Source organism: Desmodus rotundus, chromosome 4 (assembly GCF_022682495.2).
Source record: "Desmodus rotundus isolate HL8 chromosome 4, HLdesRot8A.1, whole genome shotgun sequence".
Taxonomy (NCBI): domain Eukaryota; kingdom Metazoa; phylum Chordata; class Mammalia; order Chiroptera; family Phyllostomidae; genus Desmodus; species Desmodus rotundus.
Window position 1 is genome coordinate 3,129,580 of NC_071390.1, and position 25,275 is coordinate 3,154,854.

Consider the following 25,275-nt stretch of genomic DNA (forward strand, 5'->3'; position numbering starts at 1 on the left):
GGAGAAGCGCTCCCTCCCACGCGCCGCTGCCTGTGACTAGTCACTTTCAGTGCTGCTGCCCCCCACCCCCCCCACTTATCGCTCTTCGTCAGGCAGAAACAAAGGCAGCGGAGGCACGGCGGTTCTAAGAGGAAAATTGTTTCTTTAGTGCAATTGTGACCCGAGGGACAAGCAGCTGTGCCCAGGGCAGGCCCATAATGACGGGCTAGCAAGCACTTTGGGGAGCCCAGCCCCCCCGCGCACTGCCCGTTAGGGACCCCACCTTCTGTCAGCCTCCTGTCAGCGCCTGTCGGCTGGGTGCTGTCATCTGCTCAGGACACTCCCCACAGAGGCAGGAGACGCACAGGGAGGTGGAGCTGTGCCTCAACAGCCCAACCTAGGAATTCACCCCAGGGCACAGGCTGGCTTTTCCGCAGGAGCTCTGGGACTTGGGGAATAGCCGCCTCCCCAGTACACTGGGGATTCATCTGTGCCTGCTTCCCGAGGTGTCACCTCCCAGGCGGCAGTCGGAGGGCGGTCCCCTCGCTGTGCCAGTGCCGAGTGCTTTGTGCAAGTCCTGGGCACACTGTGTCATGCGGCCCTCTCAACTGCCACCCGAGGTGGGTGCTCACAGCCGTCAGTAGCAAGCACCCAGGAGAAAAGCCAGCTGAACCCACAGCAGGAGAAGAAAGGCAGGGACGCAGGGGACAGCGGACACAAGTGAGCTGCTAGAGAGGCGGACACTGGAGAAACCACAGCTGGCTCTTTGAAAGGGACACGGACCAAGCTTTCACAAGACAGACCAAGAACCAAATAGAGGAGACTCAAAAAGCGAAAATCAGGAGAGAGAGAGGAGACGGGACGACACGAACCTTGCAGAAACCGACGTGCAGCCCAAAGAGCAGGCAAAAGCCTGATGGCTGACCCTCGAGCAATGTGGCATGGGGGCCGCTGGCTGCCCGCGCAGTCGGAAACCCTTTGGAACTGCAGTCGGCCCTCAGCACGCGCGGAAGCACAGCCGCCTGTTCAGCCTTGCACAGCACGGCCGGCACCGCACAGGGCAGTGGAACTGTGTGCGTCAATCAGAAAGAAATCCGCGTACAATCGCCCCTCTCGGTTCAAACCTGAGTGGCTCAGCAGCGAGCTGTACTTCACGTGACTGCAGGGCCAGAGTGGGGCCAGGCACAGGAGGGGACAACTCGGCAGTGCCGTCGGGACTGACTCTCTGCCCCTCCATGCTGTTGCCCACACATCTCCACGCCCTCTGCCTTCCCAGCACGGGGTGGGGGGGTTGATGGCGGTGCCCTTGTTGGGACGTAAGCGGATCGACACGGGGGCCCACGGGTCTTTCCTCGAGCTTCTCCCTCCAGTGAGCCGACTGGGGACGCCCGTGAGGAAATGGAGCTGTCACTGCCAGGGCCCCGGAGTGCCCTCGATGATGAGCATGTCCCCCTCTTGCCCCGGGCGGGCCACGGAGCACGAGTGAGGATGACATGTGTGTGTCTCTCAGCCCCTCAGTGTCAGGGTTACTAGTGCCGGTGACTGAGCCGCTCCCGCAATGCCGGCGTCCTGCTGAGGCTGGTCTTCAGTGGGCCGCACGGTCACAATGGGAACAAAAGCCTCTTTTCTCACATCCGTCAGAGGGGGCGCAACTTCTTGCCCAAAACAAACAATAAATCTCTCTCTTGTTCAGAGTGGGCTGTGTCCACCTCGGGATCACGACAGGGGACGGGGAGTGGGCTGGGAAGCGATCTGCGGGGTGGTGACGCCCAGGCATATAGATGCACACTACTGTTGTCTGTGCTACTAGTTTCACCACGCGGGTGGGGGTGGGGGTAGGGCTTGGGTGTACTGTGGTTCGCAGGCAGGGACCTGCACTTGTGCTAAGTGGCAGGGCTAGAGCTGAAACCAGGCTGTCAGGTTCTAGTGACAACGTCCTCACCACCAGGTAGCCTGGAGAGCAGGGGAGGACTTGTGTCCACCTGCTCGTCGCTTTGTCCGCAGCACCTGGAAAAACAGACACGTGGCGAATGAACAACTAAGCCGAGCTCTGCCCGCACACTCTGGGCTTCATGGGATGCCTGGCCGGGCTCCCTGCGGGCACGGGGAGGGTGACCGGGTGAGGCGGGGGGCTCTGCGCAGCCACGTCACTCCGCCTTGCAGGTCCCAGTTCTTCCTCCACGAAATGGGAAGAGAAATGCTCCTCTTATCTACTCAGAAGGCAATTTCAGAGAACCGATGAGTTAAGAAGTGTGCATGTATTTTGGAAAGTCAAGAGATTACGAACAAAATTAAATCACTACATTTTGCGTATGATAGTAACTCACGGATGGCATCATTTTCCCAGCCCCCTACTGGGTGTCTCCAGGAAGCCAGCAGCGGCGTTCGAGCCTGGCTGAGATGTTCTGTCCATTTCCCAGACTCCAGGGGGTATTCCAAGTGACACACCACCACCCCAACACTGCCGCTTGGAACCCGGGGCCCTTGTCAGCACCTGCCCCTGTGCCTGCGCTGCTCCTGACCCTGCCCCGCCCTTGACCTCCCTGAGCCTGAGCTGCATCCCCGCTGTCTCCTGCTGACCTGACTCCTTGGCAGCCCTTTTGATGGAAACCACTTCCTCTCACGGCACACTATCTCAGGGCCAGCAGCTGGTGGGCCAGCTCCAGTCCTGTGTCCCACTTGTTGTCACTTCCCAGCCATTCCTCTCTCACCCGCCTTCTGGAATTCAGCCCAGAGGTCTCCCCAACCTGGGACCCCTTACCTCTCTGTCCTCCCTCAGTGGCCAGCAGCTCTGGTCCCCAGTGTGTGATCCATGTGGTTGTTCCTGCCTCCCGGGAGCCTGTCCTTGTTCTCGGGGTGTGGAACCCCACTCTCCACTCTGCATGAGGCGCAGCACACATGGACGGGTCCTCACTGAGCCCAGTCTGCCCCCCGCCCCAGGCACAGGGCAGACGGGTTCGAGGATACGGCATGGGGGCAAAGGCATGGAGGCAGGAGTGTGAGGGTCTGCGAGGGTCCCGTAGGTGCTGCCCCGTGTGAGGGGGAAGGGTGTCAGCGGGGGGAGGGAAGAGTAGGACACCGAGTCCTCTCTCTGAGGTGTGCTGCCTCTTTCCCTGCCTGACACTCGCCAGTCACACACGGGACCATGTGGTGAATACACGCCCTCCCAGGGTCCCCAACAGGGAGGGGATCCGATCGCCTGACCGCCTTGGTGGGCGTCCAGAAGCTGAGGGACCCTAGGAAAAAAGAACTGAGACCTGGAGAAGGAGGAGACCTTCTAAACGGGGACAACGGCCAGTAGAGATGCTCGTGGACAATGGAACGTTTGGAAGAAGAGGGTGTGAGCTTTCCGGGGGTCGTGGAGGGACTGGGGAGGCCACGTTTGGGGCATGGCTGTCGTCCAGGTTGAGGATGAAGAGTGACAGGCATGGGAGAGGGTACTCTGAAGCTGTTTGGTAGGGCTTTTAAAAACATACCTGCCGCCCTTTGCTTTTCCTTAACTTCAGAGGATTTCTCAAAGATCGTTGGTTGCAGTTACATTTTTCTATCCAAGTATTTCTTTGAATCCATTTTTCTCAAAGATTGGTTCGCCCAGGGCCCTGGGCTCTGTTTAGACTCCTCTGAAGCAGGCTGTCTGCATTACGAGCCTGTGGCTCTTCCCCCCACGTGGCCAGTGTGCAGATCAGGGCTGGCCGTGCCCCTCCCGCCCGCAAAGGTGAGTGCTGCCGGCCCAGGAAAGAACAGCAACGCAGGAACAGTCTCCTCTCTTCCTTTCAGCAGATCTCTGTGAGACGTGACGTGCGCTGACCGCTTCCCAGATTGCTGGCGGGATGGTGGCTTCGAGGAATGCACACACGCAGGTTCGCCAGGGCGCCGCAGCAGGAGCAACTGTCCCCGCTGACAGCACCTTCGGGTCGTCCTAGCGCCTTTGTTCGGAAAGCGGCCACAGCCCGTGGGCTACTTCGTCATCGTTGGAGGGAAAAACAAAGTGGCCCAGCCTGCGGCTGATCGTTAGTGCTGACTTGTTCCTAGCTCCAGCCTGGGAAGGCGCGGAGCCTGAGAGACATAAAGGACATGCCTTATCCAGCCGTGGGACAGGGGTCGAGGGCATGGCCCCTCTGCGCCTCGGCTCAGTGCTGGGCCATCAGCCTTCTGAGGGTGTTGCCAGTGGAAATGGGGGTCTTCCCCGGAGTAGCCAGAGAAGCATTTCCGGGGACCCCTGCCTGGGAGGATGAGGTGTTGTGGTAGGATTTATTGGGGTGGACATAAGTGACTGTCCCCAGGGGCCCAGAGGGCTCAGTCCCGTCCTGCTGTGGAGGGAATCCAGCCTTGTCTTCACCGAGCCCTGCCGGACATCCGGGGCCCAGAAACCCGAGCCACTGGCCTGGCATCAGCGGGGCGTAGTCCAGTCCAGTCCTTGCCAAAGCTTAGTCGGGCCCATCTCCACCCCTACCCGGCCAGCTCGGTCTCCTCTGTCCCTTCTGCCAGCGCTGTGCCGCCCCACCCAGCTTCCAGCGTGGAGCCAGGGCGGCTGCTACAGAGAGACACCGCACGTGAACAGGTGAGCCAATGGGCCCAGGTGCGTGACCTGGACGGACCTTGGGTAAGCTTTATCTCAGGCTCGGGAAGGGGTAAGCTCGCTTTCAAACTAACCTGTCTCTGTCCTAACCCTTCATGGACTTGTGCCGGGCTCCATCCCCACAGTCCTTTTCTAGGTCTCCTGGGGTTCTGTGTCCCTTATCCAATCTAGACCTTTTGCCCAGCTGGGGGCCTCCCCGTCACGGTCACCATCTCGGTGCTGACTGCTCACGTGCCAGCACAGGGGACTCCCCTCCACTATTGTCTCTCTCTTGGTAACCCCGGTACGCCCGGGGCTGGCTCCGGGGCAGCCCGCCCCAGGGACTCGGCTCCCTAGTTTGTTTGACCGCATGTCTGGTTCCGTTTGCTCCCTCCCTCTACTGACACTGACTGGCGACTGAGGTTGACAAGGACAGAGAACTCTCCGGAGGCCTGCAGCCACGCGGGTTCCAGGGCATTTCCTGAGACGGCATTCTGGGACTCCTTTTCCCAAACATGGGCCTGTTTTAGCTGTGGACCCTGCCCCGCCCCCATTTTCTTTACTTCTGACGGCAAAGCCAGCTGGGAGGACAGCTGTGGCATTTTGAGACAGTCCTCACCGGTGCCACGGTGTTGAAACCTCAGGCGCTGGGCCTGAGATGATTCCCAAGCCATCCAAAGTGCTCTTCAGTTCCACGCAAGCCTCCTCTTTCCTCAGCCAGGAGGACGGACGAGGCAGCTGGGGACGGCCCGGTTCTGGCCTTGACGTGTGCATTAGATTCCCTGCGTTCCTCCCATGAGGTGGCCTTTTCAAGGCACATTGGAAAGGAAAAGCTTCAGCCATGGCCTTCTCCTGCCCCTGGAGAACCTCCCCCACCCCCACACACGGAGACTGTCAGCCCGAGGCAACAGCAGGCTCTTTACTCCAAAGCAAAAATAACATGGTTTCCTTTCTCTCAATGAACCCTCGTTTCACTGATGCTCCTGAAAAGCTGAGGGATGATCCGTCGCTGCGTTTTCCCAACCATCGCTTTCACTCCTGAGTTTACCTTTTCGGCGGCAAAGCTCCCTGAGGCAGCAGACACCCTCAGAGGTCGTCTGTGCCGCCACGGAGCAACCAGCACCACGCAGGAGCTTAAAAATAACCCTGCCTCCTGCAGGAGCTCCTTGTTCCATGTGAAGTGCCCTCCTCTCCCGCGCAAGTGTTCATGAGGCTAAATTGCCTGTTAACAAGTCTTTCAAAATAGCATAATTTATGCTAATTCAGAAGTGCTATCGTCTCCAGAATGATTACTTTTACCTTTAAGTCGCTGTGCTCTTCCCTAGAGGCAGTGGGGCGGGGCTCTGCGCCCAAGCTTCTGAGTGGCTTCTGCGTTCACGTTCATTGCCAGGGCCAGGTTGGGGGGGATGGTCTCCTCGGATCTGTTCGCACAGGGTGCGTGCTGTGTGCCGTGGAAGCGACCCGTGGTGACTGTGGGAGGTGAAGACGCCACCAGCGCTGACCCAGCCCAGGGCAGGGCAGCAAAGGGACCAACCTGCCTGCTCCTGCCTGAGAGGGTGTCCCTCTCCCTGCTCATCCACAACAGGAATGTCACAAACTCCAGTGAGGACAAAAACCTGAAGACCAGCGCTGCTGCATTGAAGGGGGTGAAGTTTAGGGGGCCAGTGGCCATGCCTTTCACTGCCCTCCAGCCCCTCTTGGGGAGAGCACGCCACCTGCCCTCGTCCCGGGAGACGGGTCCTCTCTCCCTCCTCTTGCATGTGGCTCTGACGCCCAGGGCACCCCGGCCCCTTCCCCGGTGTGAATGCTTACCTTGCTCTGTCCCCGATGATGGCCTGAGGATGAAGTCGTTCAGGAAGGGAGGGAAGGGGGTGAAAGAGGAAGAGGAGCTGAGCTCTACCTTTTGGACCAGGAAAACCACAAGAATGTCCTAAGGAGAAACCAGCAGCCCCCAAATAGCCCACGAAGAGGAGCACGTCCACGCGGTGAGACACTGGACGCTCAGAGGCAAGGTGGCCCCCGGCAGGTCTGAAACGCTACCTGAAGGCTTACCAAAGCCAACCAGGGAAGGCTTTGCAGCTGCCCAAGGGCCCTTTCCTGTACGTGCGGCTGAGGGTCACGAGGAAACCGTGGGTGAGGGCAGTTCTGGCCTGCGGTGCCTTCACAGGCAGGTCCCAGCGGCACAGGCCCCGTGACACGCCAAGGCCACCACAGTCTAGCACACGCTCTGGAGTGGCTGGCAAGTTCACTTAGATACACTACATACAGCCTGGCCTCACACCGTCCACGCTGGCCCTCATCAGCCATGCTCCTCCACCTTGCTCCGCCCTCTCCACCATGCTCCACCACGCTCCTTCATGCTCCACCACGCTCCTTCATGTTCCACCTTGCTCTATCACGCTCCATCACGCTCTACCTCGCTCCATCATGCTCCACCACGCTTTCATGCTCCATTATATGGCAATATGCTCCTTCATGCTCCATCATGGTCCCTGGGCTCCATTCACAGGAGAGCATGGCATGGAGACATGGAGGCCGTGTGGGTCCTCCTGCCCTTCACACTGGTCAGGGGCACGCAGGACGAAGCCCAGGGTGGTCACAGTGGCCTGGAAGCACGGCAGCCCCATCTGGACGCTTTGCAGCTCCCTGGCCTCCCTCAGCCCGCTCCTCCACACGGGACCCCTTCTCCTCCTGGAACACTCTCCCTCCCCTGAACCCCCCACCCCTCCCCACACCCCGGCTCCGCTGCCCACTTGTACACATTCCCCAGGCACCTGTGCTGAAGGCCGCTCGTTGCTGCTGTCGTGCCAGGTGCTCGCCGCACGAGGTCTGCAGTGGCCCACAGTGAACCCGGCCTGGCTGTTGGCCCGTCCACTCCCTCACCGGACTCTGAGATCCAGGAGGGTGGCCTGGCCTCTCTCCTTCACCTGTGTGCCTGGCACAGCTCCTGGCGCGGAGCCGTGGACACTCTCTGAATGACAGACGAACGTCACACCAGTTACGAGAAATAAGTCAGAACAGGTGAAATTCAGCCCTTCTCACTACTGAAAAGAAACATAAGGAGCAGCAACAGCTAAACAGGCGGCAATAGGCAACCTGAACTGAGTGGGTGGGGGGAGCTGAGGCCGTGGCGCTCGGAGGCTGGAAAGAGAACAGGACGCCCTAGGGGAGGAGCAGGGGGGGTGCATGGGTGCTGCAGGGCCGTGGGACCAGCTTGCTGTGGGTCCCACGTCCCTGCAGGTCCTGCTTTCCCTTTTGAGCTTGAGCTGCAGCCTTTAGGTCGTCACAGGACCTGAAGGCGGCAGTTGCTTCTCCGTGTTGGTGAGTCACAGGCAGGCGGCACCGGTTTCAGCTTATTTGGGAGCAAAGACTTACTGCCCAGCAGGGTCCCTGTTAAGTTTTTCTAAGCCATTACCAACAGAACAGATGTTTAAATAATTCAAAAAGGGCAGATTGGAAAGCAAAAAAAGAAGTGAAATTCCCCAAATAGACTTTAAAAACTAAGTCAATTACTAAAAAGTAATTAGAGATAAAACTAAAAAGCCAAAGCTAAAATCCATTACACTAAAAAGACTTTGGTGAGCATGAAGGAAAGCCTGATACCATCAAAGGGTCCGGAGCCAAAGATAATGAAGATCACATCTTACATAAAAAAGTCTTAACATTGATTAAAAAACAATTTCTCTAAATACTAGGAAGCAGCCTTTGAGCACCAAGGGTGGTTTTTAAATAAGAAAAAGACTTTTCTACTTGTCAGATCCAGCTTCTCCACTGTCTCCTTTTAATAAAGATTTGAGAGAAGCACAGGTTAAACTGGTTAGCTGAAATAAAGATGAATCAGTAATTAATCAGTTAGAGACCACAAAGCTTTTTGGAAGGCACAAAATGCGAGCATGTGAGAGCTACATTTGGCTTCGAGCTTCCTGGCCACTGAAGCAAAAAGAGACCATCCGCTGCCGTTGCCCCCACCCCCTCCCCGTTCCTAACCTACAGCGTGTATCCTCCACAAGGCCAAATCGCCCCCAGGGGTGAAACTGGTTCTTGGGGGACACAAAAATCTTACTTTGTTTCGGAACGAGACACAGATACATATAAAGTACGCAAATAGATACATACTCTATCCACACTATTAACATTTCATGGTAAAGAATGATTAGGAAAAAATGCCTTGAAAGGCTGCCTGGGAGGCAAGAGAGAAACAAGGCTGAGAAACCCTGTCGCTGATTGGAAGGAACATATCGTCGCAGCCCGAGAGGCAAGCTGTGACCCGCACCTCATTCCAGAAGGAACGTGTCCAGGAGACACCAGGAGACACAGATGCCAGGCTCGCCGTGATTGTGGTTTCCAGTCCAACCCTGATTTAAAAGTGAAGAAATCTTGTGTCTGTAGAGTTTGCAGTTCCCTCTTTTGTGAGCATATTTGCATATTTATAATTTGATATTAGGAAATTCCCGTAACGTGCAAAATGTGTCCAGCGTACCATTCCTAACTGTTGTGTTCACAGTGCACTTTCTAACTCTAGACACCCACCTAGGGTTTCTGACAGCTGCTGGGGGAAAAGGGGGATCCAGACAGAAATGTGGAGTGTGGGGAAGTCCAGGAGGACTTCCAGGAGGAGGCGGTGGTAAGGAGCAGGGAAGAACTACAACCCAGATGCCATTCTAGAATAAAAACTACCATCTTCCACAGGGCCAGGAGCTATTTTTACAATTTGTGGTGACAGCTTACGCAATGAAAACTGCAGATCACCCCCAAATTAGCCACCCCCAGGGGCTGGCCTCGCCCCTGCTCTCCCAGGGTGCTGTGCCAATGCAGTTATTTTAGGGTCATGGACAGTATCCAACCTCTAACATACTCAGTAGAGGGTGAGCATCCATCTTGGTCAAAGAGGATCCACACGGGAAAAACTCCGTCCCCACACGTGTCCAATACGCCTGAGGGCGGCTGGGCACTTCACAGCAAGCACAGGTGACCTGGGGTCAGTGCACCAAGGAGAGAATCTGAGCATCTCGGGCTCTGGGATAGCCGCTTGGGTGCAGGAGGCGCAGAGGCACGCCCTTGTTTTTTCCACGCTCTCAAAACTACTGAGTGACACAGACGTTCGTGCGGAGTGGGAAGAGCTGGACAGAAAACCATACATGCAGTAAGACAACCATTGTGTAAAGAAAAACACGCAATTTAGAAAAACACCGGATGAGAAGCAGCAGTGACGGTCGCTGTGCGGGTGGGCGGAAGGGTCACTTTCTACGTGTGTGTGACCTGTTCCTGTAAGTTGAAAAGAAGTAAGTGGAGGTTTAGGGAACACTAGGAATGGGTGGCCCAAAGACGCCACGAAACCGAGTCCCCTGGGGCTCGCTGGCCGGACGCTCAGCCGGAAGAATGGCTTTCCGGTGAACCTGCTCACTAGGGACACGCTTGGGAGGGACCCAGGGGAACGTGTTTCACACAGGACCCTGCTGCCTGTCTGTCTCTTGCCACCTAAGAAGCAGAGAAAGCTCTGGAGCCTGATGCGTCTCCCTTACAAGACATCCCACTCAGCACAGCCTTCTCTCCGCTACGCAGCGGAGAGACCAACAGGAGGCAGAAGCGAGGCACAGGCGCAGCCCCGGGTGGGGTGCGGGCTCTGCTCTGCTCCCGCAGCAAGGACAAGCAGGCACGCAGAGCGCCACGGTGGGGCCGGGGGGCGCACACCTGGGGCCCCGATCAGTCAGAGCGGCTGAAACTGAGAAGACTGGGAACGGAGGAAGGCGGGCACGCACCTGAGCGGGGGCCAAGGGCGGCGTCTGCATTCTGTCTTGGGGACAAACACCTAGTACTGAGACGCGGTGAGTCTTTTTAAATAAGATTTTATTTTTCACCGCCAATGATTAACATTTGAGCCTGTTAGGGGTACATCACGATTACAGTGCATACAAAAATATAGATGAAAGAATACAAATATCAGGTTATACAAAGTTAGTTTTTTAAAATCATCATTCACCGACATTTTCAGAGCTTTGAAAAAAACAACGGAACTTAATTTTGATTTTTTTTTTTTTTTTTTTTTTTTTTTTTTTTTACATTTCCAGCAGTTAAAAGTGAAGAGCGTGTACTGAGAATCATTTGTGGACACCTATTACAATACATGGGAGGAACACAAAAATTAGAAGGGGTCCTACCAGCCATCATATATACACACTTCTGTACAGAGGACAAAAAGAACTCACCCAACTGGAACCATCTCTTGTGGTACGTGTACTCTTTACTTAAAAAGAGAGGAACTTGGTCTTCCTACACTCACAGCTATTTTCCCACTCGATCCAGTATTTTTAATGCTGTCTCCACTCCATAAATTAGTAACTGTTCAGTAGCTGAGAAATACCCTATTTTAAATTAGACCAAAGGAGACCAGGCCCTTCCCTGAAAGGCCTGACCCTAACTGCCTGACGCAGGTGGACGTACATCTGACCGACAGGAAGTCACACTGGGTGTCACATACGCGTGGGAGCTGGGCCGCGAGGAGGCGGCTTTGGAAGCTCGGGCTACTCGGTCCTCAAAGACAATGGCCTAACTCTTCTTACTGCGCTCAGCTCAGCTCAGCTCCACCTTGCTCCTCGCTAACGTGTCACGTGGCGCAGAAAGAAAGGGGTTTGGGCAAGACTGAGGCTCTCTCCAGAAGGACCCACTGAGAAGCCCCCGGTTTTGACAACACACCAGGACGTCCCAGACCCACATCCCTCTTGCTTCCCAGTACTAAAGGCCACGCACTCTGAGGCTGAGGGCGCGCTCCTTTGAAGGAAAAGCAAGTGCCCCAAATGTCAGACGTCACGGGTCCCATGAGGTAAAGGCCAGACACAGGGGAGGACGGGGTGGGAGAGACGGCGGCGTGCTCTCCGCTCACTGCACGATGCCGGAGTCCACCGAGGTCTGCTTGCGCGTGGTCTTGGGGGGGGGCGGCGGCGGGGTTTTGCTGGGCAGCGGAGGCGGCAGGTGCTGGAAGACAGGAATGCGAGGGGGCGCACGTTACTGACGCTCTGATAGGAAAGCAAACGTCTCCTGGCGGGGTCTGTCCTGGCCCAGTGGCGGGGAGGCAGAGGTGACCGGCGCCCCTGGGCGGGGACTGCCTTCTCCGCATGCCATGCCGTGGGGCTGGCAGGCCGGTGACACTCAGGACCGGGCTGCCGGTGTCTCTGACGAAGCGCTGAGCCCTCCCGCTGTCTGCACTGCCCCCAAGAAGGACAGCCACTGCTATGTGTGTGGCCGCTTTCGGTCCAGGGCCATTGATCCAGGGCCCCGGAAAAGAAGTGATGTCAGAACTGGGCAGCTCAATGCTTAAGAGCAAGTGAACAGGGGCACAGCAGGACCCAGGGCCACCCGGGCAGCCCTGCAGTGTCCCCACTGAGCCTTCCTCGATGAGGACTGACGGGTCCCACCCTACACGCCTGCAGATGCCTGTGAGCCGGTCAGGGATAGACAAGTACTTGGAGATGCTCCTGGGGGGTGGGACAGACGCCCTCCCTGGGCTCTGAACTGGAAAGGCCACGGGAGGGAGGGCTGGATGCAGCCACCATCTGCGGCCACCATCCAAGAGACCCGTTTACAAGGTAGTTTTTCATCCACCGTCTCTCCTGAAACTGCAGACGGCGGGGACGAACCAGGCGAGGCAGATGTTCAAGCTCCTCAGGAGGGAGAGACAGTAAACAAGGAAATGGTGCAGCTGTGGTCCGAGAAAAGGTTATCACAGCCACAGGAGCAGGCTGGACCTGGCCTGAGGACCAGAGGTTCCTTCCCTGACAGCCCAGAATGAAGTCACGACTGTAAGGGTGACAGAAAAGCCCGCTTAATGGGCCTGACAGGCACAGAGGGCTAGGGGCGGGGGCGCCCCCTCTTGCTTTTGAACCCTCCCACAGCGCAGGCACCTGCCGCACAGGAGGTCTCCTTCAGGGTGGCCTCAGGCGTGCTGTGATTTCCAGGTCAGCGAGTTTCCCGGAGGTCACTGTGCACACTGGTTGTGATAGGCTGACATGGCACAAAACCCGTGGTCAATGGAGAGCCGTGGAGGGCCGGGCTGCCGAAGCCCATTGCGCCCCACACGGGCTTGGAGGTCCATCGCCAATACCAATATGATAGTGCAGGTCGCCGGGTGTAAGAGACCATTTAAAGCGGTGATGACGAGGGAGGGTGTGGCCTGCAAGCCCATGGCTGACCCCTGAGAGTGACAGGCTATCTATCAGTCACCCCCTGGCAGAGGAACGATTGTTATCCTATGACAGCTTGCAGGATCTTCGCAAAGGGAGGCCCCTGGGAACACAACCGCTTCCTACGACACACGCACCCACGGCCGTGTCACCTGAATGTGAGCTCACGCTGCAGGTAAATCAAACAGGAACAGAGGACAAAGAGCCTTGGGAAGTGACTCCAATTGAATCACAGCCCTTTGTGACTGAAGCCAGAACTTGCACCCAGGACCCGTCCTCAGCCAGCACGCTGGCATCGGTGATGTGGGAGCTGTGTCCGGGAAGCTGAGCAAATAGCATGGCACCCCGAGGTGATCGGTGACCCAGACAGACTTGCTCACGCTGAGCTCCCGGGTTCAGAGTTTACAAGTCCCTGGTGCGGGGAGACCCAAGGGACGTCCCGCTTTCCCGGTCAGATAGAGACACGAAAGTAAAGATTTGATTGGTTAACTAAGCTGCTAGGGAAACAAGACCCCGGCCAGTCAATGTGCTGGTTGGACTCCCTGTCTCCTTTGGTTCGAGCGTGGGTTTGGTTGGAGAGTCTTCCATTTCCCTAGCAGCAGCCAACAATTCCAGCCTCTGAAAAGTCATCGTGGGGTCACGTGGCCCGTCTCCAGGGCCGGTTCCCCGTGGTGGCATCTCGAGGGACAAAGGGACTATCAGAGAGGCACTGCAACCTCAGAAGGACAATCGTCCCTCCAGCGTCAAAGATGAAGCCCACTCTTGGGTTTGATTTTCTCACGCACCAGCAATCAATCCATCAGATACAGAGATTGTAACTAAACCCCCCCTCTCACCAGAAGAGAATCACATACATGTGCAGAACACGCAGTGAATAGGCTCCATGAAAAGAAGCAGTGTGTAGGATTTATATATATATATATATATTTTTTTTTTTTGAGGGAAAAAAGCATGCCTTGGGTCGTGAGAACTCAGAGCCACAAAATCAGCTCATGTTTTCAGGGTCCCGCAGGAGCTCTGCGTCAGTGACTGGGTGGAGGCTGAGCAGCCGCACCACGCGCCCCTCCCCGGCACACGGCTGGGCCTCTGAGCTGCCAAGAGCCCCCCGCGTGACAGCAGCCTGGAGACCAGGCGAGGAGCGAGGTGGAGTGCAAAAAAATGTGTCCGGGACTGTGGACGGGTAACAGAGGACCAGTTTAAAGGGCCTTTGAAGCCTTTTAGCTAATATTTGCATTAGTAGGCAGGCCCTGAGACCGCTCAGCAGTGGGCCCGTGGCAGCCAGCACCCCGAATCTCAATGGGGAGGGTTCGGAGAGGCCCAGTGGGGTGGGTGGCCTTGGGGACCTGGGCTTCGCCCGAGTTGGAGACAAATCCTGCAGACTCTCTGAGTGGTAAGTGCCCGTCCGCCCCCAGCATGAGGGTGGCGTCCCGGAGCAGCTGCTGGGCTAAGGGCTTCCCCAGGGCCAGGCTGGTCTCCAACAGGAGCCTGTCTCCACGTGGTGTGACATCGGCCAGTGACTTACGACAGACAGACACACGTCTTCCTAGAAAAGCTACCTGTCAAAGTCAAACTTATGTGAGAACCGCGCCTCCAGGGGAATGACCTCCAGGGTCACGGGGTCGGCTCTTTGGTCGGCCCCCTTTCCGTGTCCTAAGGCCACACCTGGACGTGTGTCCCTCGTGCAGCGATGACAACAGAACCACAGAGGGTACAGACAGAGCTGTGATTCCCATGGCCTCTTTAGTCAAGGTCAAGCCCGGGTGCGCCCGACGTGGACACACTCTCATCGGGCGGGGGGCACTCGATTCTGTGGAGGGAAAAAGGTAAGGATGCGCGTTTCAGTTTCCGACTTACCCTCTGGTGCAGGGGTGGTGGTGGGGGCACTGGGGAGCCCACCAGGTCCTGGGTCTCCATCAGGTTCCCATAATCGGCCGTGCTGCCTTTCAGAGGCAGAGGTGGCGGGACCTCGGCCATGTCCAGTCCAGTCACGGTCATGCCGTTCAGCTCCAAACCTGGGAAACCAGAAGGACTGAAAATCAAACCCACATACCACTGGCGTGGACGCACGGGGTGAGGGGTGGGGGGCTGCGCGCCACTTTTCTGGAGCAGCAGGGAGGCGGAAAGGCTCAATCCCTCAGGGATGCTCGCCAGTGGGACAGAGAAGAGAGCGGGGTTATTGCAGGTGGATGGGCAGAGAAGGCAGAGGGCTGGGTCCACTCCTACGGGTGTGTTCTAGAAAGAGAGCACCAGGTACCATGGGCACCTAAACCAGAGCTTGAATCCATTGTAAAAACAGCCATGTCACCCCGGGGCCCCTCTGATCCCTCCTGGGGTCCCCTTGCCTCTGGGGCCCTGACACAGCTGGGTATCACAAGGACAGTCTCCACCTGTTGTTCCCAAAGCCCAGCCGGCCTCTGTCCCCAGGCCTGCCCAGTGGTTATGGGAGAACGTCACCAAGCAAGGTCTAGTAACACGGCACAGCCGGGAGCCGCTGCTCAGCAGGCGGAGTGTGACAGTGGGACTCAGGGTTATCAGCAGCCACAGGTGCCAGGCCGCGGCCCTCATTCAGTAAGCCGCGGGAAGCGAGACAGCTTTTTAAAGTCAACGAGGAAAGCAGCCGTTCGCAAACAGAGAAATGATCGTTAAGACTATCAGCCCTTGTTGCGACTCTTAGAAAGAATTTGTTTCCCGTTTTTTGTGTAAAGAGGGGAAAGAAAATTGATATTTTTGCTAACGGGTCTCTTGAGAGTTTGCTTGATGACCCATCCGCTGAAAACTCCTTTGTGAGGAACACGCTCCCTAGGCCGCATTGTGTCAGTGGGAGCAGAAGACCTGCTGGGGAATGGGGGGGGGCCTCTGGTTGAGGGACAGCCTGTGATTGGTTGGCTGGTTGCTGCAATCGCGGCAGAACACGCAGCACACAAAACCTGCCCTTGTACCCACTTGCAGTGCACAGAGCAGCGCATGTGTTACGTCCCCACTGCTGTGCGGCCACGATCTGTTTCCAAACCTCTCTCTTCACCCCTAGCACGGTGTCCACCCACAGGGCGCCCTGCCCTCCGCTCCCCTCCCTGCGCACAGCAGTCTGAGAGCCTGGCCCTGCTGCCCGAGGCGGAAGTGGGTCCAGGCTCCCAGAATGGGGGAGTGTGGGGGGGCGGTTGGTAGGGAGGGTGCGGGCCTGAGGTTGAACTCGGAGCACATCCCACTTACTGGACTGCAGGCTGAAGCTGAGCTTGGCCCGTGGCATGACCGGAGGTGGGGTCTGCTGGGCCGGCGGTGATGATGGGGACACTGAGAAGCGCCTTTCACTCCCGAGGACGTTGATCACCTGGCTCTTCGGCCTCTGGGGCCGCAGGGGACTTATCTATGATATCGGGGGGACAGGAAAGCGCAGTGAGGGTCTGCCTTGGGCTGAGGCATGCCACACGTTGAAGTCCTAACGCCCAGGGCCCACGAATGTGACCTTGCCTGGCCACGGGGTCTTTGCAGGTGACCAAGCTGAGGTCATTAGGGCTGGCCTCAATCCAGTAAGACCGATGTCTTTATTAAAGGGGTATTTGACACAGACACATACACACAAGGACACCACGTGACATGCAGGTGGAAATCGCGGTGACACTTCTGCAAGCCAGGGAACCCCAAGAGTGCCAGGGAAGCCCCAGAAGCTGGGGGGAGGCACAGAACCTGTGGTCCCTCACAGACCTCAGACAGAGGCCTCCCGACTGAGACCATCGATTGCTGCCGTGGAAGCCCCGGTTCGAGGCACCGTGTGGCAGCAGCCACGACAGACGCTTGTCACACAGGGAAACTTCACTTATGTGTTTCTCCTGACCTGCTCCCAGAGCATTAGGCCTTGGGGAGCACAGGCACCCCCAGACTCCTCTGCGGCAGGCGTGATTGGACATGCTATCAACCAGCAGAAAGGAGGGGCCGGATCTCCCCAGGGCAGGCGGCTGTGGGGCTGTGGCAGGTGCCCTCCAGGGGTCTGCAAATGCAGGGCCATCAGAGGTCCCTGAGGCTGGAAGTGGGGAGGCAGGTGTAAGCCCTCTGAGAAATGGGGTGGTTGAGGGGACATAGGTAACAGACGGACTTCAGGCCAGGCACCACCCTCCTGGGCAGAGACCCGCTGTGGGAGGCCTGGAGAAGCTCTGTGGCTGCGGACGGGCCTCAGGGATTTGGGGACTGTACAGGTGCCATTGCCCCATCCCATAAGGGCGCATTCTGGTGACTCAGGGAGCAGAGCATGTCACAGGGGTGGGGTGCCAACAGTACCTGGGGGGAGCCCCTCCCTCCTTGGCTCTGAGCTCAGCAAAGTTAATGAAATTGCTGATCATACAGGTGGGAAGCTAACCCAGGCCCACAGAGTGACCAGAGGGAAGCTCCACAGCTACTCAGGGAGCTCAGGTGGGAGGCAAGGGGCAGTGGCAGGCCCAGAGGGCCCAGGAGCACTTGGGGTGCTGGCGTGGCCCCCAAGAAAGGGCCTCTGCTCCTGCTCTGGTCACCCTCCTGGGGGTGGGACCTGGCCTGAAGGCTCAGTTCTACTGGTGGGTCGAGGCACCCTAAGGCTGGCATAGGAACTCTGGGTGCCTGACTACTCACAGGCCTTGTCGACACCTGTCAGAGGCGGCACCTCTGGGGACAGATAGCTGGGCTGGACCAAGAATAGCCTGTCCGTAGTGAGAGGTCAGGAGTCCTCGCTCTGAACAGCAGCTGTGGCTATTCTGAGAACCAGCAGGGGCCACAGAAAGGTCAAGTTTATGAGCTGTGACCTAGGCGTGTTCCGTGGATTTGCTGAGGGTGCTCAGGGCCAGCTGGGGGAGGTGGACTTTGTTCCCAGCTCAGCTCAGTCTTGATAGTGTCCTTGCAGGCAAACAGGGACAGGTGGGAAGGGACAGAACCGGCACTGTGATGGCCAAGTGGCTGCTGTGTCCTTTGAGTTCTTTTTGTACAACTTAATTGTCACGGACTCTGCCCCTTGACTCTGCTTCTGAGGCCTCCTGCTCGACCAGCTAAGAGGGAGCTTATGTGCAAACTTATGAAAGACTTGCGCCGTGCCTGGCATTTAGCAAACATCTAAACTATGTTTCTGTTAATGCTCCATCCAGTTATGAGGTCTTGAGACATGAGAGCCCTGTCCTGGGCTGAGGGGATGCTGGCCAAACTCAGCAGGGTGCTGGCACCCCAACTTTCTAGAATGGTGGACAGAGAATGTGGGCTCATTCACCAGGAATGCCTCAATTGCACTGCTGGGGGCCCGGGCACTGCACACGAGCACCTGCCCAGTCCCTCCCCTAGGCCCCGACACCCAGGGCGCCGGCTTGCTGCAATGAGACACCGAGGCCTGGCTGCAGGCAGAGCTGCGTCCGAAGGCCTCTGAAGGCAAGGCTCCCTGGAAGGCTCGTGTGGCTCTTGGGTCTGCCTCCCGCCTCCAGGCCGCCAAGGACCCGTGTGAGTTGGTCAAGTGGTGTGCAGTCTGGATGAAACATACCCTCTGCTGTTCGAGATACAAAAATCTAGGAAGTGTGTCTTATTAAGAGGTGGTCCCATCTGAGCCCTGGGACCAAGCCCCTCGGGAGCACAGCTGGACAGGTCACGGGCTCCCGCTCAGGGCAGGTGCGTTCTCGGCCCCATACGTACAAATGCCCTTTGTTTCTATGGGGAGGCGGCTCTAAGCCTGACTTAACTGTTACACAAGCCTGTGTACAAACGGCGAGTTCTGAGTCAAGTGCACCCCGGAAGCTGTCTGTGCCTCGTTTTGCCGTCAGGCTGCAAACGCTGCCGTGTGCTTCTGGGCGCAGCAGCCCTCCAGGCCCAGGCCCACCCCCCTCCAGCCCCCCGGCTCCATGGGGACTCTAGAATGAATGGGATTTCCTGGAATCTGTTTTGATGTCATCTAAGCAGCATGTGCCACACTAAGTCCCTGAGAATCCTTCTGAAAGATGATGGCCAAGAGCTGAGTGCGGAGCAGACGAGGCCAAGGAGACAGCAGGGATGTGCGGTGGGCGGAGCCCGGCACGGGGGCGTGGGGCCTCCAGCTGAGCAGCTAGGAGTGCTCGGCAGTCCCTCGGGCCGAGTGGTTTCTGGTCTGGAAGGGGCCACCCGGCACGGAGCACTGCATTCTGACAGCACGACATTCCTGTGCGTCTCTGGAGACATCAGGGGGCCCAGGGACGCGTGGGTGCTGCCCGAACCCCCTGGGATGGAGGATGTGGTGTGAGAGAGACCAGGGGACAGCGCCCTGCAGAGTCGGGGTCGGCCAGGGAGGGGTGTAGGGACACCTTGGCTTTTCAAGTGGCTCTTTTACAGCCGATTCTGTGAACCCCACTTTGGCTAACCGCGGGGCCAAGGCAGGTCCCAGGGGCGTGAGGGGGCGGGAGGGTCCCCTGAGGATTACCGTTTCGGAGAGGATCACAGCCTCGGACGGCTGCGGGGACAGGTCAGCCGGTTTAAACTCTTTATCAAATATCTCTTGGTGTTTGCTGTTCCTCTTCTCCTTCTTCTTTTCCTTCTTGTCCTTCTCCAGGTCGTCCTTGTCCAGCTTGTCCTGCGACCGGGAGTGCATTTTCTTCGGCAGCAGGGGCTCCAGGGCAAACCTGAAGGATACGGGTGTGTAAATCGGGGGCCCCTTCCCAGGGCAGCGACGGCCTTCAGCCTGCCGACGGGGCACAGCCACCCACGGGAATCCGAAGTGCTGCCTGGATTTCGGGAAAGGGCAACGTGAAAAGGGAGGCAGGAGGAGACTTGAGATGCGCACGAACCCACAGCACAAGTAAACGGACTGGTATGCACCTCGGAAGCAGCATGCCGGAAGGGAACCCAGGGGCAGGACGGCGGCAGGAGGGAGGGGCAGTCTGAGGCTGTTCAGGGGTTTCTGCGGCTTGCCGTGGGAGGGGGTACTTGGGGTCTATTTCAAAGGGGAGCCCTTGCCTTTTGGAGATGTGTACTGAGATATTCACAAGAACAACAGGAAGGAGTAGGCCGATGCAAAGAAATTTCTGGTGTGGGGACTCTGACCAGGTTGCCGTGGCTGGCTGTAGGCCCCAGACATGAAGGCTGCTCCCGGCCCTGTGGCCGGCCCAGCCCACAGGAACGGGAGACACACACAGGCTTCCGCCAGACCTGAGCTAGAAGCAAGGACCCCACAGGCTGGATGTCCCTGGTCACGAGAGGAGGACACAGCCACCTTTCTGCTTAGTGACACCAGGGAGGTGGAGTGAAAGCATGTGAAGGGTCAACCCACCAAGGAAGGGGGTCTCGGCCTAGGTTCTGAGGCACGTGTTGAAGCTGAGCGTCCACTCCCCTACACATGGCTGCGGTCTGCTGTTTTAATATAAGGCCAGGTGGGGGGCCTGTTTCTGTCCTAGAGCATCGGGGGAGGGGAGAAATGTGTCCGGCTCTGAGACGGAGCCCCCCGTCCACAGCAGGAAGGCAGCAGCAGGAGAGAGGGCCCTTGTGCGCAAAGGTAGGAAAATGGCTTTCAGACCTTGCGGCACTAGCTCACGTGTGAGGCACTGTGATGATTAGGGTCTTGTATTTGTTAAAACGTAGCACCCGAAAACGCTATTTCACCAGAGACATGGTCTCTTAAAAGGAGTTATAGTCGTGCCATCACAGGGGAGAACCGGCCTGAATTGTGATTTTTGACAAACGTCCTTTACACCGTGGGCTACACAGCACTTCCACGGGCTGGAAAGAAGCCAACTTGCAGGCCAGGCGCACTCGACAGAGCTCCCTGCCTTCCGGTGGCGCAGTGCCTGGCAGCCCCCAGGCCTGGCGGCAGGGGCAGATCCTGTCCCCATCACCCAGGCTGTCGGCACAGGGAGCTGCCCTGGGGATGTCCCCATCCTCTCAGTGCCCTTCTGGGCCTGACTTCCTGGACCACCCGGAGAATCAGCTGGCCCCCTCCAGGGGAGACAGCCTGCAAGTCAGGGGAGCTTAGAAAGTCAGTCCCATCAGACCTTCGCTGTGGCTTCTTGTCCACCTGTTTGCGGAAGGCGCACGTAGAACCAGCCACCGCTCTGATTCCGCAGGCCATTCCACAGCCTTTCTGGGACGGGGGAGGTAACTCGGAAACCCAGCCCGGTGGGTGGCTCTCAGAACCTCGCTGCACAGCCACTGGAGGACAGACCGCCCAGAGCGAGGGCCGGGTCTGTCCCACTTCTTCTGGTTCTCCCAGTGGGGCTGGTGGCGCCGCAGGATCTGCTGTTGCTGAGGCACATGCCACCTGAACAGTCGTGGCAGTAAACGGGGGTCAACGGTCAACAGCTGCTGACACCACCTGTCCCCCAGTCAAACCTGAGCATGATCGCACCTCCAGAGGCACCTAGCACGGTGCTGGGGACTGCTGGGCAGGGACACACGGGAAACCCCACCGTGGGGGATGCTGTCGGCAAAGCCCAGAATATGGGACAGGTAACCGGGGGATTTCAAGAAAAATAAAAGAGAAAGTGAGAAGAGAGAGCTATTGAGTAGGAGAGAATTAAAAAGATGTATCTATCAATTGTGAGATTCTTAGTTGGCTCAATTTCAAACAAATAAACTTAAAAATATGATGTTTATGGCACAATTAGAAATTAACACCAATCTTTGATGATAACAGGAAGTTACTGTTAATTCTTTATGTGTGATAAATGGTTGCTTTTTTTTAACTTCTTACCTTTTAAAAATGCACACTGAAATATTTATGGATGAAAAGACACCAACTTTGAGATTTGCTTCAAAATAATATGGGGGAGGGAGATAGCGGGCTACAGATGGAAATGAGATTATCATCGCGGCTGGCTCAGGAGCTCAGGGTCTCAGCAGTCTTCTGTCCACTTTGGATATGACTAAAAATTCTCCGTAATGAAGACTTAAAAACGACCGCTCCACGGCACTGGAGTTGATTTCGGTCATTGAGGCGTGTTGGGACACCTGGACTCTTTCCGGCTGGGTACGCATTAACCAATAGACCCACGTCCATTATGCTCAGATATTACATCTGTTATGAGCAATGATCAAAAATATTCCTAATTTTATTCTAGGTTTTGCAGAACTCGAGACAGTTAGTGCAGGGAAAAAAGGATTTGTGGACGCTGTCCAGCTCTGGGGGGGCGGGTGCTGGAGAGCACAGGTATGTCGGCGAAGAACCAGAGGAAGACAGGTGGGGTTTAAAACTGTTTGCCTGCCAAAAGCAGATGCTGACCGGATATGCTTCACTCTGCAGGCTGCCCGTGCCATTTGAGACCGAGGCCTCATTTCCTCCCTGTTAGTTACACAGCTAAGGGTGGAGACTTTGAGAAAGACTACGACCCTGGACTCTGCCAGCGACGCCTGCAGGTCAAGGCTGAGCAGAAGCCCCCTGGGGGAGGGCCGGGACTGCCGGGCTCCCGAGCTCCCCGAGCAGACTCCGCTGTTCTCATCAGAACCTGCACACCCACTGCACCCCGCTCCCCGCGTTCTTGGAAATGTGCCACCTTTCCAGAACTAGCCCGGGGATTTTCTTGGGGAGAACTGAATTACATTTCTTTGGCAATCTCGTGCTAAGTGACAAGCACACATGATTTAAATACCTCTACCCTGAGAGTTTCCATATGGGCCCAGCCTTACAAGTAGCAGACCCTGAAAAATTTCTGTAAAGAAAAAAAAAAAAAAGGGCACCGTTTTCCATGCTCCACTGGGCACCTCAGATGTCGACAGAGAAGGGCTCTCGGGGGTGAGCATCCCTCAGGCACCCTCAAAGTTTGTGCCTGCATGTGGCAGGGGCCGGAGCCTGGGGGCTGGTAGGTGACGGGTCGTCAACCACACAGGGCCAGAGAAGCACACAGTGGTGCGAACTCGACCGTCAAACCACCCCAGGCTCTTCTCTGATGTTTAAATGGCGTGCGACGTCACGTGCCTGCTACTGCAAATACATAAACAGCAACGTGGAGGCTCGTGTTGAGCACCTGGGGTCAACGCGAGAGGCCAGTGAGGGCTGGGAGGGTAACCAGCCTATCCGGTTCTTGTCCCCTCCTTGGTGGCTTTGTGCCTTCTGGAGCTCAAAGGCAAAAATGGCTCTCCAAGGAGGGCTCGCAGATAAGGTGCTTCTCAAGGAAGCCCCCACACTGTGGGGTCCTGTCCTGGGGGGACAGCCTAGGAGTGAGCCGGGGACAGGCAGTCTGTGCCCGCAGCCAGCAGGGACACACCACGCTTCTTCCCTGGCACGCTGAGGGGACTGGTCCCTCAGGGGCCGTGTGAAGAGTCAATGGTGGAAACTGGACCCCAAGTGGTTCACCAAGTGAGAGCCTCCTTCTCAAAGACTCACAAGGCCCTGGAAGACTTATGGGGCGCTGCGTTCGCAAAGTCTTGGAGGGTTTCAGATTCAGAGACAGTTTCGCTTTTGAAAAAAATTCTCTCAGTTGTGACAAGACCGACCCGGGGCCCTGGTGGCTCCTCAAGGGCCCCGCTGAACCCCCCGCCGCTGAGCACCACTCACCCATCAGAGCCCGGTCTGGAAGGGGTGCTGTCTGAGGACAGGGAAGAGACGGAGGCCACCGACAGAGGCCGGGACGAGGAAGGCATCGTGAAGGACCGCACCATGGACCGGGGCCGGCTGCCGCGCCTGTCGTCCAGGCTTGAGGGCTGCGGGGAGACAGAGGGACGGTCAGGGAGGGGCTGGTTGGGTGTTTGTCCCGACACTTCCTGTCTGGCATGGTCAGACCCCGGGACACTAGGTCTCAGCGGCCTGGCATCTAGACCCAAACTGCCAATGCCTTTATGGGCAGCACGTATGTGTTCCTGTTCGAAGGGAAAGATGAAAACGATGATGATTTGGGTGTTTTTTTCTTTTTTTTGAAACCTGACCTGTTATTGTGAAAAACATCAGAAAAAAACTTTCTTTGGCTTTACAAAAATGTAAATGCAGTCTTCTTTACTAAGACCACAGGGCATCCGCCTCTTCCAAAGTCACAGTAGGAAGTACCATCCAGAAAACTTAATTTAGGGAGTAACACCTAGTGAGATTAGGAATCTGCAAGATCTCTGGATGAGCTTTGTACAACTCTGCGAGTGGACAAACCGCGCATGTCACAGGCGTGTGATGACCAAACGGGGCTCCTGCTCTAATGGGGGGAGGGTCCCTCCCGGGCAGTGACAGGGACAGCGGATTAGGTGAGGCCACCTCTGGAGCTACCCACGCTCCTCCTCCCTGCCAGGTGGTGGACTAGTGATGCATTCTCAAGAAAAATGATCTCGTATGGAGTTTTCCATCCTCTCTGTGACACGTTATTGTACAATATGTTACCAACAACGCGTGTCCCTGAAATATACCATGTGTCAGCCTCTAATTGCTGGAAAACGCTCCTGTACCTGCACCTGAGCCAGATGTCGGCACATCTGGGACTGCAGCTGCTGTGGAGGCTCCTTTCTTTCACCCGAGGCTGCGGAAACCACATTCCCGCAGGGCACTTCGTCTCGGTGTGTCCTTGCCGCCACCCCCACCCCCACCCCAGCACAGCGGGGGTCTCATTCAGCCAGTCACCTACAGAGACCTGACTGGGACCCCGGCTGATTACAGAGTGCACATATTACCACTTCCACATCTGAGAAGTGGGTCTGTTTCTTAAATGTGTTTTGCACGTGAAATACAATTTGATTTGCACACTATCTCTTTAACAAGCAAAGATGCAAAACTGCAAAAGCACAGTTTAGAGCGGGAGTCAGTAAGCCTTTTCTGGAAAGGGCCAGACAACCAGAATGCGGGCTCGCAGGCCACGACGCCTCCGCTGACCACCAGTGTGGAGCGTCGGGCCGCAGGGAGGGTCCGCTAGGTGTTGGGTTCAGCGCCAGTAATGGTGCCATCCCGTACATCCCCGGAGACACCCATTGTCCTTAACTGGCCTTTATGAGAAAACTAAAGAGGAAATGATCATTTGCAGACAAGTTCAAACTGTGAAAATGCTCCTTATACAAGCCCTAGAGCACAGGCGGCAAACACAAGGCCCTTGGCGGAAGCCGGCCTCCACCCAGTTTTATCCGCCCGGTACCTTGTTCCTACCCAGTGGCAGCGCCGAGCTCTCGCTTAACTGTTCAGGAGCAGTTACATTTAAGCAGTCCTACAGTCACATTCAGCCCTTTGAAGGCAACCACGAAGCTGATGTGACCCCCCGTGAAAATGAGTTTGACATCCCCGCCCTAGAGCCTTAAAGGCTACGATGTCCTTTTGCTGCCTTTCTGAAAAACCTCCGAGGGCCATCCGAGGCCTGCTCTCTGACCTGTTCTCCTCCACAGCCTGCTGGCTGGGTGCCCTGGGAGCCTGTGTGGTGTCCCCTGTTCCTGATGCTCCCAAGGAAGAGCCCCCAACCTGACCACCTCACCCACCAGCCGGGCCCCACCTGCTCAGCCCGGCCATCGCTCTCCCCTGGCATCTCAATGGGCTGCTGACCCTCTTAATGCTCTGCATGAACCGGTGAGCCGCCTCTGCCTTCCCAGACCCATGCCACCCCAGCCACGTCCTCCATAGCAGCAGTCTCCGAGGACGCTCACAGGTGGCATCGGCCTGGCAGAAACCAGGCGTTTGTCCTTCTTAACAATCCCCCACTC

At 56.9% G+C, this 25,275-nt stretch overlaps 1 protein-coding gene across 2 annotated transcripts in view; it reads right to left on the reverse strand.

The window, feature by feature from the left end:
- Window positions 1–10,367: 10,367 nt before the first annotated feature.
- DOCK1 (dedicator of cytokinesis 1) overlaps window positions 10,368–25,275 on the reverse strand; it is a 374,752-nt gene continuing 359,844 nt past the window's right edge. For both annotated transcript variants that reach the window (XM_053922126.2, XM_053922125.2), the window contains exons 48-52: window positions 23,171–23,316; window positions 19,109–19,307; window positions 15,925–16,078; window positions 14,569–14,726; window positions 10,368–11,509 (exon numbers count right to left, since the gene is read on the reverse strand). In XM_053922126.2, the coding sequence (XP_053778101.1) occupies window positions 11,414–11,509; window positions 14,569–14,726; window positions 15,925–16,078; window positions 19,109–19,307; window positions 23,171–23,316 (753 nt within the window). In that variant the 3' untranslated portion in view covers window positions 10,368–11,413. The remainder of the gene's footprint in view (window positions 11,510–14,568; window positions 14,727–15,924; window positions 16,079–19,108; window positions 19,308–23,170; window positions 23,317–25,275) is intronic.